A 12159-nucleotide genomic window follows, 5' to 3' on the forward strand; every position below is an offset into this window, starting at 1 on the left:
ACCAAAAAGTACAGTAAAATTAACACTTCCATTACAGGAAATGTATGACGCAAATAATACAAAATTAAATGGTGAAAGGTGACACTGGTCTCTAAGGTACAGCTGACGCTTTCACAGCCAGGGTCACAGACCTCCCGCCTGAGACCCGCACCCTGCCTAAAACTAGAGCCCTGCAAACAGGCGACAGGAGAGTGATTTCCGGGGAAACTTTAAATAAGATGCACAGAGGACAGCCACAGAGTTGCCGTTACAACTGGTACATAATTGCGCTCCCGAGGCCCGAGGCCAGCTCCTGGCAGCCTCAGTATGGCTTGTAGTTATTCTGGTGGCCACCGAGGCGCTGGCTCTTCCTGTAGTTGGCACTGCCCTGACTGTAGTCATAGCCGGGGCTGTAGCCGTAATAGCCATAGGGCGAGTAGTCGTAGCCGCCATAGCCTGGCCGGTAGCCCTGCTGGTAGCCATAGCCCTGGTTCCAGGGGCTGCCCTAGCCCTGATTCCAACTCTGACTCTGACCTCCGCCACCTCCGCAGCCGCCACTGCCACGGTTCCCTTGGTTGTGGCCTCCACGGCCCCCAAGCCGTACTGCTGCTGCTGGTACACCTCCTTGGGCTGGGCCACCTTGATCTCACACTTGCTTCCGCTGATGGTGTGAAACTTCTTCTCCAGAACCTTCTTCACAGGTTCCTCCTCTTTAAAGGCGATGAACACAAAGACCCGTCTTTTGTTCAACTTTGGGTCCACGGAGAGCTCGATGGCCTCGATCTCCCCAAACTCGCGGAAGTACTCGCGGATCTTCTCCTCGGTGGCTTCAGGATTCAGACCTCCCACAAAAATCTTCCTGACGGGGTCCTTTTTCATGGCCATGGCCTTCTTGGGGTCAATGACCCGGATGTCCAGCCAGTGCTCCTTCTAGTCTAGGACCTTCTCCACACTGGCATTCCCACCAGCAGTGTAGGAGAGTCCCTTTTTTCCCATATCATGCCAGCACCGGTTGCTTTTGTTCTTTTGGATGTGTGCCAGTCTCTGTGGTGTGAGGTGGTATCTCATAGTTGTTTTGATCTGCATCTCCCTGATGATTAGGATAAAGAGCATTTTTTCATGTGCCTTTTAGCCATTTGTATTTCTTCCTTGAGAAAGTTTCTGCTCATTTCTTCGTCCCATTTTCTGATGGGGTTGATGTTTTCTTCTTGTAGAGTTCAACCAGTGCCTAATATACCCTTGATATCAACCCCTTATCAGATGGGTATTGGGTGAAAATCCTTTCCCATTCTGTAGACTGTCTTTGTATTCTGGTCACCATATCTTTTGCGGTGCAGAAACTTCTTAGTTTAATGTAATCCAATTTGTTTATCTCTGTTTCCTCTTGGTTGGTCAGTTGCATGTCATCTTTGAAGAAACCGTTAGCTTCAATATCGTGGAGGGTTTTGCCGACCTTGTCTTCAATGTACCTTATGGTTTGTGGTCTGATGTTAAGGTCTTTAATCCATTTTGATCTGATTTTTTGTGCATGGTGTCAAGTCGAGGTCTAAGCCCATTCTTTTGCATGTGGTTGTCCAGTTGTGTCAGCACCATTTGTTAAAGAGGCTTTCCTTGCTCCACTTCACATTTCTTGCTTCCTTATCAAAGATTATATGGTCATACATTTGGGGTTGTGTGTAGGGATATTCCACCCTGTTCCATTGGTCTGCAGTTCTGCCTTTGTTCCAGTACCATGCTGTTTTGATTATTACCACTTTGTAGTAAAGTTTGAGGTTGGGGAGGGTGATGCCTCCCATTGTCTTTTTCCCAAGAATTGTTTTAGCAATCCATGGGCATTTGTTGTTCCATATGAATTTCAGGATTGCTTGATCTATTTCTTTGAAGAATGTCATGGGTATCCTTATAGGGATCGCATTGAATCTTTATAATGCTTTTGGGAGTATTGCCATTTTGACAATGTTGATTCTCCTTAACCATGAGGAGGGGGTATGTTTCCATTTCCTCACATCCTCCATTTCATGGAGTAGCGTCTTGTAGTTTTCTTTGTAGAGGTCTTTTACTTCCTCAGTTAAGCTGATCCCGAGGTACTTGATTTTCTGGGGCACAATTGTGAATGGGATTGCTTTTTTCATGTCCCTTTCCTCTGTCTCATTGTTTGCATATAGGAAGGCCATGGATTTTTGGGTGTTGATTTTAGAGCCTGCAACTTTACTGTACAAGTCTACTGTTTCTAAGAGTTTCTTGGTAGAGGCTTTAGGCTTCTCTAGATATAGTATCATATCGTCTGCAAATAGTGAGAGTTTGATTTCTTCCTTTCCTATCTGGATGCCCTTGATATATTTTATTGCCTAACAGCTATCGCAAGTACTTCCAGTACTATATTGATCAGAAGTGGTGAGAGAGGGCATCCTTTTCTTGTCCCTGATCTTCGAGAAAAGGCCCTTAGTTTTTTCCCCTTTGAGGATAATGCTTGCCATAGGATTGTGGTAGATGGCTTCTACTATCTTGAGGAAGGTTCCTCCAAAACCCATTTTGGTGAGGGCTTTCATCATGAACGGATGTTGGATCTTGTCAAATGCTTTCTCTGCATCAATTGATATGATCATATGGTTTTTATCTTTACTTTTGTTGATATGATGGATTATGTTGATTGATTTCTGAATGTTAAACCATCCTTGCATCCCTGGGATGAATCCCACTTAGTCATGGTGTATGATTTTTTTGTTGAGTTGTTGGATCCTATTTGCTAATATTTTGTTGAGGATCTTCGCATCGGTGTTCATCAGGCATATTGGTCTATAATTTTCTTTCTTAATGGTATCTTTGTTTGCTTTTGGTATTAGGGAGATGTGTGCTTCATAGAAACTGTTTGCGAGAGTTCCTGTTTTTTCAATTTCTTGGAAAAGCTTGAGGAGAACTGGCAACAGATCTTCTTTAAAGGTTTGAAAGAATTCACCATGAATCCATTTGGACCTGGGCTTTTGTTTTTGGGGAGACTTTTGATTACAGTTTCAATTTCCTTGATATTAATGGGTCTATTCAGGTATTCCAAGTCTTCTTGGTTCAGTCTTGGGAGATTGTAGGAGTCAAGGAATTCATCCATTTTTTTTAGGTTCTCTTGTTTCGTGGCATACAGACTTTCAAAGTAGTCTCTGATGATCTTTTGAATTTCATTGGTTTCTGTTGTGATGTCCCCCTTTTCATTTCTGATTTGGTTTATTAGGGTTCTCTCTCTCTCTTTCTTTGTGAGTCTTGCTAGTGGTTTATCAATCTTGTCTATTTTTTTTAAAGAACCAGCTCTTGGTTTCATTGAACTTTCGGATTGTTTTCTGGGTTTGTTTTCATGTCATTAATTTCTGCTCTAATTTTTATTATTTCCTTCCTTCGGTCTGGTTTGGGTTCCTTTTTCTGGTCCTTTTCTAAGGCCTTGAGCTGTGAAGTCAAGCTATCTGTGTAGGCCCTTTCTTCCTTCCTAAGGATTGCTGCAGAGCTATAAGTTTTCCCCTTAACAGAGTTTTAACGCATCCCATAGGTTTTGGTAGTTCTTGTCTTCATTTTCATTTGTTCATAAAGAGGTATCTCTTTATTTCTTCCTTGATTTCCTTCCTGACCCACTCACTGTTCACACTGAGCTGTTTAATTTCCAGGTGTTTGCTTTGATTCTCTGCGTCTGTGTGTGAAGATTCTATCTTCAGCGCATTGTGGTCTGAGAAGGTAGTTGATACAATTTCTATTTGTCCGATTCTATTGAGGTATGTTTTGTGGCCCAGTACATGGTCTATTTTGGAAAATGTTCTGTGTGCACTAGAAAAGAATGTGTATTCTTTCTTTTTGGGATGTAAAGCCCTGTATAGGTCTTAGGCCTCTCTCTTCTATTTTTTCCTTCAGTGTCAGTATTTCCTTGGTGAGTTTTATTCTTGTTGATCTATCCAGAGGTGATAAAGCATTGTTGAAGTCTCTGACTAATATTGTGCTGCTAGTAATGTCCTCCTTAAAGTCTGTTAGGACTTGTTTTAAGTATTTAGCTGGTCGCTCATTAGGTGCATATACATTTAAGAGTGTGATTTTTTCCTGTTGCACATATCCCTTGATAAATAGAAAGTGACCTTCGCTGTCCCTTCTAATCTTTTTCAACCTGAAATCTATGTTGTCGGATACTAGTATGGCAACCCCAGCTTTTTTGAGGGAGTTGTTTGCTTGCAGGATTGTTTTCCATCCTTTGACTTTGAGTCTGTGTTTGCTCTGACTGTTCAGGTGTGTTTCTTGTAGGCAGCAGAATGTTGCGTTTTGTTTCCGAATCCATTTTGCCACTCTGTGTCTTTTAATTGGTGCATTTAGGCCATTGACATTAAGAGAGATTATTGTCATGGGATTTTGTGTCATCTTTCTTCGGGGCTTGTTGTTCTTGTAAGGTTTTTCCTTGTCTTACAAAAGCCCCTTTAGTCCTTCTTTTAAGCTTGGTTTTGAATCTATGAAGTTACTTAGTTGTTGTTTATTCATGAAATTGTGTATGGTTCCCTTGAGTTTGAGTGAGAGCTTAGCCAGATAAAGTATTCGTGGTGAGGCATTCATTTCATGGAGTTTTTTCACTTTATCCCACCATTGTCTTCTGGCTTGGAGGGTTTCCTCTGATAAGTCTGCTGTGAATCTAAGGGGTGCTCCTTTTTATGTGATTCTTTATTTTGACCTTGCTGCTTGCAGTATTGTGTCCCTATCCATGGCATCCATCATTCTGACTATGATATGTCTTGGAGTCTTTTTATTGGGGTCCCTTCTAGCTGTCACCCTTCTGGCTCCTAGGATCTGAACATCTGCATTATCCAGCTCTGGGAACTTTTCAGCAATGATTTCTTTAACTGTGGCTTTCTCATTAGGGTTTCCTCCCTGTCTTTCTGGAACTCCAATGATTCTTATGTTATTCCTCTTGGCATCATCCCCAAGGTCTCTGATTCGCCCTAGAGCTATTTTAAGATCTTTTTGAATTGTTTGTTGTAGCCTGTGGGATTTCTGTTGCTCATCTTCAAGCTCACTACTTCTCTCTTCAGCTGTAGCCATTCTACTGTTGAGGGCTCCAACTGTGTTTTTTATTTCATCTACAGTGTCTTTTATTTGTGACATTTCTGAATGTAGCTTTCCTATTTCTGCTCTCATTTCTTCCTGTAATTTCTTCACTGACTGCTCCACCGTTTATTTATTTATTTATTTATTTTGGTTTTTGGGTCACACCCGGCGATGCACAGGGGTTACTCCTGGCTCTTCACTCAGGAATTACCGCTGGCGGTGCTCAGGGGACCATATGGGATGCTGGGATTAGAACCTGGGTCGGCCGCGTGCAAGGCAAACGCCCTACCCACTGTGCTATCGCTCCAGCCCCTCCACCGTTTCTTTAAGTTTGATGAACATTCTCAGAATTTTTTCTCTGAGTTCTTTATCAGAGAGATCACATTTGTGGGAAACCCCTGCTGAGGCTTCTGGACTCTTTTCCTCGTCCTCTCCTTGCTGTGGGGATTTGCGCTGTTTCTTCATGCTGTCACGGTTGTATGGAGGTGGGACCTTCCAGTTCACTAGAGCTAATCTCTCTTTTCATGAGTTTTCGATATTTAGGTGCAATTGGAGTAGGCTAGTGGTTAATTTAGCCTTTTGTGTTTGAGGTAGCTGGGGAGATCTCTACAAAGTTAGTTAATGGGGATTGAGACGTCTGTCAAGTACACTAGAACAGGGGAAGATAACTGCTGCCACTCCCAGCGACCACGCCCACTACCAATGCCTTGCCCCTTTTGGCCACTGGTCACTGGCTGGAGATGGGGTCTGGGGGCCATGCACACAGCTTGCGGGCACTGATGGCTGGGGAGCTCAGTGAGGGAAAGAGGTGCACCTGGATGAGGAAGCAGGAGGCGCAGCTTCAGTCGCGGCAAGGGGTGGAGTTCCTGTCCACTGCTCTCATTTCTTCCTGTAATTTCTTCACTGACTGCTCCACCGTTTCTTTAAGTTTGATGAACATTCTCAATGTTCTCAAACTGGAGATGGGGTTTGGGGTCTGTGCACACAGGGCGCGGGCACCGACAGCTGGGAAGTTCAGTGAGGGAAAACCAGCCATCATTTTCTTAGTGATCCCTTCTCTATTCCATCTGCCTTCTCCCCTCCGCTCATGAAGCAGTCTTCCAGCTATGGGGCAATCCCCCTGGCCCTTGTATCTACCGTCCTTGGGTGTCAGCCTCATGAAGCACGGGAACTTTCTAACAATCTTGTATATTTAGTCTTCAGAATCACAAATTAGTTCTTAAACTGACACACTGTCTTACACACAAGGCACGACCTGGTACTAAATACCCTGATTTCTGCTTTTAGGAAGCCTGGATGATAGAGACATAATATGAGAATGAAAAATGAAGTTACAGTAATACAGTACAGAATATAAACATGAAAGCTTAGTCCCAGCTCAAAGATGTTTCTTTAGTGCCTTCCCGGACCACACAAGGCTCTGTCCTGTGAATTCCACGAGCATTTTTTAGGGCGAGTGGACTGAAACTTTGGCACTTGGTCAAACAAATACTAATGGGAATAACTGCTGAATGCCTAAACTGAGGGCTGCCTGGTAAACTCAAATTGAACGATTGTTTTATGTAGCATTGTTTCTGCGCTTCCCAAAGAGTGAGACATCCTGACACATCTGTAGAAAGTTAATATGACTTCCAATGCAAGATCAGCATAGTGATGTTAGGTTAAACAAATCTCATGATGTGTGAGTCCAAATTCACTTGTGCAGGATTTCTCTTCCCAGCCCCTGTGCAGAGTTTCTACTTAAGTGAACCTAAAGCCATCTGTGCCTTTTATTAAACTGTAGAGGTCTGTGTTTTTAATGAGTCACTTTTCATTCATTTCTCACTAGATTGAATCACTGAAGAAAAAAGTGCAACAGAAGCAGCTCTTAATATTGCAGCTTTTAGAAAAGATATCGTTCTTGGAAGGCGAGGTAAGCAGCTTTGTTCTGTAAGTTGGTTTTTTCCTCCACCACTAAATTTCATGTTTCTGAGTCTACCACCAACACTTAATTAAAAATACAGCTATTTCCTGGCCTTATAAAATTGATTGAAGGTTAAATTGCAGTACTGAAATGGGGTTGTGACAGCTAGTTTTTCTCTATCATCAGGCCATCCTTAATTCAGCTCACAGCTCACCTCGGCTTTGGGATTCATTTTTCTTCAGGAATTTTCTTGGCAGCTCTGATAAACTGTGAATCCCCATCATCTTGCACATTTGTAACTTGTGCTCCTCCACGCTTACATCCTTTACATGCCTTGCAGAATTATCTCTGTAACTTTAATCATGGTGAAACAAGGAATATGATCTCTATGTCGACACACTGAGTAGGAAGAAGGCAGGAGGTTCTGTCTGAGATCATCCTGCTTGGTGAACATCCGAGCCAGGCTCAGAGAAGGACCCCAGAGCCCAAGCTCTTTGTGTTTTGGAGGTGACAGCGTCACTCTTAAGGTGTTTAGTATTCCCAACTTGGTGGCTCTTGAAAGCCATCTGGAGGATTTTTCCATTTGCAGAAAAGGAAATGATGGTGTTGGACCCTAAGAGCTTAGGTGTCATTAGGAAGAGAAACCAAAACCTATTTGCTCTGAAGGCTCTTCATGAAGAGCTTGGCATGGAGCCTCCACTCATCTGTCCTGTGCCTGCTTCTCCTGAAACTCTCCCACCCACACCCTGGGGTGGGGGCACAGCTCCAGGGAGAGTGAGGAAGTTAGGGGAGACAGGAAAGAAGAAAGGACATGCATTCAAACCTGCCGTGTGCCGGGCATGAGGAGTTATTGTCACATTCTTCACAGAGCACAGAAGGAGACAGTAGAATCGGGCTTGGCAGAGTCTGAGCCCTAGATCAGATCTGATGAGCTGGGAGATCTTGGAGATGTCTCTTGGTATCAGAAAATAAAAATGACGACTACCTTTACATGGATGTGGCCTAGAAATGGAACTGCATGGAAAGTGTCTGGTATATCCTTTGTGCTCAGTTAAGTTTTTTTGCTTTTTTTATTGAATCACGGTGAGATACATAGTTACAAAGTTGCTCATGACTGGGTTTTAGTCATACAATGTTCCAACACCCTTCTATTCACCAGTGTACATTTCCCACCACCAAAACCCCCAGTTTCCTTCCCACCACTCCCCCATAGCCTCTCTCTCTCTCTCTCTCTCTCTCTCTCTGACCCATTTTAGGCATTGCAGTTTGCAATACAGTACTGAATACCATCATGTTTGTCCCTTTACCTCCTTTCAGCACTCAGTTCTTGTCCAGAGTGATCATTTCCAGCTATCATTGTCATAGTGGTCCCATCTCTGTCTTCACTGCCCACCATCAACACTTGTGGCAAGCTTCCTATCATGGACCAATTCTCATGGCCCTTGTTACTACTATCCTCAGGTATTCTCATACGATGTTTTTTTTTTTTTATATCTCACAAATGAGTGCAATCATCCTATGTCAGTCTCTCTGACTCATTTCACTCAGTCTGATACTCTCCATGTCCATCCATCTATAAGGAAATTTCATGACTTCATTAAATTTTAACTGACCCCTTTTGTTCTCCCTTGGGTGTCCAGTGAGCTAGAGTCTGTCTCCCCATCTGGTAGATGGGGGAGTAGGGCTCAGGAGTGTTAAGGATTTTATTATTGTTTTATTATTATTTTTAATTATTTTTATTGTTTTATTGTTATTTGTTTTTGGGCCACACCCAGCAATGCTCAGGGCTTGTTCCTGGCTCTGCATTCACGAATTAACTCCTGGTGGTGCTCTGGGGGCCAGATAGGATGCAGGGAATTGAACCTGGGTCAGCTGCATGCACGGCAAGTACCTGCTATACTGTCTCTCTGGCCCCCTGCTCTTGTTTTATCATTATTAATATATATTTAAGGAAACTTTGATTTATAAAGAGCTTCAGGCCTACAGCGTTCCAGAACCAGTGTGACCATTTCCCCATCCTCCAGTGTCCCCAGGTCCCTCCAATCCCACCAGCCTGCCTCTTTGACAGACACATTTGTTTGTTTTGTTTTGAGGCCACACCCAGCGGTGCTCAGAGCTTACTCCTCCCTGTGAACTCAGGGATCACTCTTGGCAAGCTCAGGGGACCCACTGTGGTGCAGGGGACTGATCCTGCATCAGCTGTGTGCAGGGCAAACACCCTTCTTGCTGAACTACCTTTCCAGCCTGACAGGCACATTTGAGTGTTGAGTTACTGTAGTTCAGGTCTCCATTTTGTGGTGCTGTGGTGTGATATATAGCACACCTGCACAATATAGCACCAATATATATATAGTGTATATATAGTATATATATAATATATGTTGTATATATAATATATATTATATACCACCAATGGACCTGAGGTCCCTGCTCCTGCCACTGCCTCTGTTAGCTTCTGTCTACCTCTTCTTACTCCTCTCCTTGATTTCTTTTCTTCCCTGCCCTTTTCATTTCTACATCTAGGGTCCAGGGTAATCTCAGGGCACTCCCCCAACCCTCAAACACACTTTGGTTCCTTGCATTCCCTTGTTCTGTTATCCTGTATAGCTCAGAGAAGTGAGGTCAGGATACTGCTCTTAAACAGAGGTTTGTAGGGTCAGTGAGCTGGGTCTTCATTGTCTCTGTTTTAGAGGGGTTGCCTAAGAAGTCCCCTGTCAGTAACCCCCATGGCCCAGGGAGACCTGTGAGCAAATTCAAGGTCATGAGCCACAGCCTCCTGAGACCTGAAAGAATAGACACCTGTCCTGCACTCACCTGTCTTCCTGGCACATCCAGGGTCAACCCCGGGGAGGAGCACTTCTGGGTCAAAGCTCACCACTTCGAAGACACCCCAGCTTCTGCTGGGAAGTGGAGAATCCTCTTCCCCCAGGGGAAGAGAGTGGGGGGACCTGGTGGAGGTAGGGTGGCATTGAGGGAACAGAGAAAGTGACTTCCAGGGCGAAGGAAGAGAAACTGCCTGGAGGGATGGGGATTCCCCAGGACACTGTGCCCCAGATCTCCCACTGTGGGTCACTGAGTAGCCCAGGGTGCTGGGGCTCACCATGGAGAAGGTCCTCACTCATGAGGTGCTTTCCTTTCTATCGAGTGTCGTCTCTTCCTTTGTCTCCTCCGAGTTGGAGTTCCCAGTTCCTGAAATGTGAGTCTCAGGCTCCGTAGTTGACTTAGGAAGGGAGCCAGGCTACCCATAGGGAAGCGAGATGAAAAGCATGTGCTGATATCTTGTCCAGGGGCCCCTGTGTAGACACGGTGGTGCCCTCACATAAGGATTGTGTGTGCCCAGACTCTGAACTACCTGCACCTGTGCGGCAGAGACCAGGTGGTCACCCACTAGCTTGTGGCAGATATTGCTTGAAAACTGCCCCTGGGGCTGGGTGCAGGCTCCCAGAGGGAACCCAGGGACAGCTGCACAGGCTTTGCAGGAAGGGTTGGGTGCCTGCCCTTATGAGCAATGAGCAAGACTTGGGAAATCAGTTTTCAAAAAAACATTGATTATTATACATTTAGTTGATTAAATTTCCCTAAGTTGTTTAAATTTCTCTACAAGTTAAGTATGGATAATACCTTTATACCCCTTCAAAACATCCTCAGACCCCTCCTCCCTTTGCCACATGCACGTAGGTGCTCAGGGGCACACGCAGCAGCTTCCTCCAGCCTGAGCCATCTGCCTCTGAGCTGGCCCCCAGGCACCCGTCTGATGCAGCAAAAGAAATATAAAGAAAAGCAGTAATGTTGCGACAAGATTTTGTGACACCTTCACACTTACTCTAAAATTTTAACTACCCTGGATTTAATTTATTGACTTTTTAAAAAATTACTTTTCCTGAAGCCATTTTGCTTATTTCAGTGCTTTCTTAGCTTGTGCATCATTCTGACACTTGGCAAGCAGAAGTAGTGTCTTTCAGAACCAGAGGAGCTGGATAGAATATCTTGTCTGATCATCAAGTTTGGAGTTGTGGGGTCCTGGCCCTTAGGTTCTTGGCCAGGCCGCAGAACTGGGTAATGTCACGGAGCTCCATGCTCAGGCAGGACCCCTTGTTGTGCCCGGCCCACTGGCCTGTCTTTGCACTATTCACAGCTTATGCAATTCCACAGGGACCTTTCCCCATGGTTTCAGACCTGGCACAGGTTTCATCTTCTGAGACACTGAGTTTGAGCTGAGCTTTTGAACTTTAGGGTGTGTGTCTGGCTTCTCCTGCCATAGACGTCTGTGGATTGTGCTTTCCTTGCTAATAGTGTGTGTCAAATGGCATTCTCCCCCCTGGTGGTCGTGTGAGCACCCCGAGCACGGAACAGTCTGACTCACTATCACATTCTTTCTGGCAGTTGTTCGTTTTCAATGTTTTGTTTTTGTTTTGGGACCACACCAGGAAATGGTCAGGAATCAATACAGGCAGTGCTCCAGGGAGGGCCAAGCTTGCCTGCCCACTTTTGTCCTGTCCCGGACGAGGAGGTTGTCTGACTCATTTTGGTGAAGTGTATTGGAGACTGCCTGGGCATGGGAGTTGGAAGTGAGATAAATTGCTACACCTGTTGAGGCAAATTTCAGTTGTGATAGGATTGAGGAAAAATTGTATTCTGGGGAAGGGGCCTCTGAATTAGTGATGAAGAGGTGGTGCTGTTCAAGCCCTGAGGTGCGGGGGTTCCCTGACCCCCAGCAGTGCTGGGGATGCTCCAAAGATGCATCTGGCAATGTGGGGAGCATGCAGTACCGGGAACAAACCAAGCCTGATCGCAGACAGGCAAGTAACTCAGCCCCACACAGGGTTGGATACTTTCCAAATCTAGTTATTTTGCTTTACAATTCAAGGTTGTACCAGCCACTAAGAATTTCTATTATTTTGACCATGCTAACCCCAGCAATTGGATATCTTGAGGTTCTATCCCTTCCTTTAACTGTGATTGCTCCCGATAGTGGCCTGGTAAACTCCCATATCCCATTGATTAATAAGGTGGCCACTTCTTATCAAGGGCCTCACCGTAGGCTCTGGAGCAGGTTGCCTGAGTGCAAATCTCAGCTCTTCTGCTTCCAGTTAGGAGACTGTGAGCCAGTTCTTCAACTGTCTCTGTCTCAGTTTATGGACAGTAAAACTTCGAATGACATCAAAATGGTCTCCTTTAGCCAAGGAGATAACATACAGGGTTTGAGTGGTTTCCCT

The 12159-nt window shown here is 44.8% G+C and overlaps 1 protein-coding gene and 1 pseudogene across 3 annotated transcripts in view; one reads left to right on the plus strand and one right to left on the minus strand.

Moving 5' to 3' along the window:
• MYZAP (myocardial zonula adherens protein) overlaps nt 1-12159 on the plus strand; it is a 120279-nt gene that overhangs the window by 90149 nt on the left and 17971 nt on the right. For all 3 annotated transcript variants that reach the window (XM_055118101.1, XM_004602613.2, XM_055118102.1), the window contains exon 11: nt 6869-6952. In XM_055118101.1, the coding sequence (XP_054974076.1) occupies nt 6869-6952 (84 nt within the window). The remainder of the gene's footprint in view (nt 1-6868; nt 6953-12159) is intronic.
• Nucleotides 302-942, minus strand: LOC129399113 (heterogeneous nuclear ribonucleoprotein A/B-like; annotated as a pseudogene).

The sequence above is a fragment of the Sorex araneus genome, chromosome 10, assembly GCF_027595985.1.
Source record: "Sorex araneus isolate mSorAra2 chromosome 10, mSorAra2.pri, whole genome shotgun sequence".
Classification (NCBI taxonomy): Eukaryota; Metazoa; Chordata; class Mammalia; order Eulipotyphla; family Soricidae; genus Sorex; species Sorex araneus.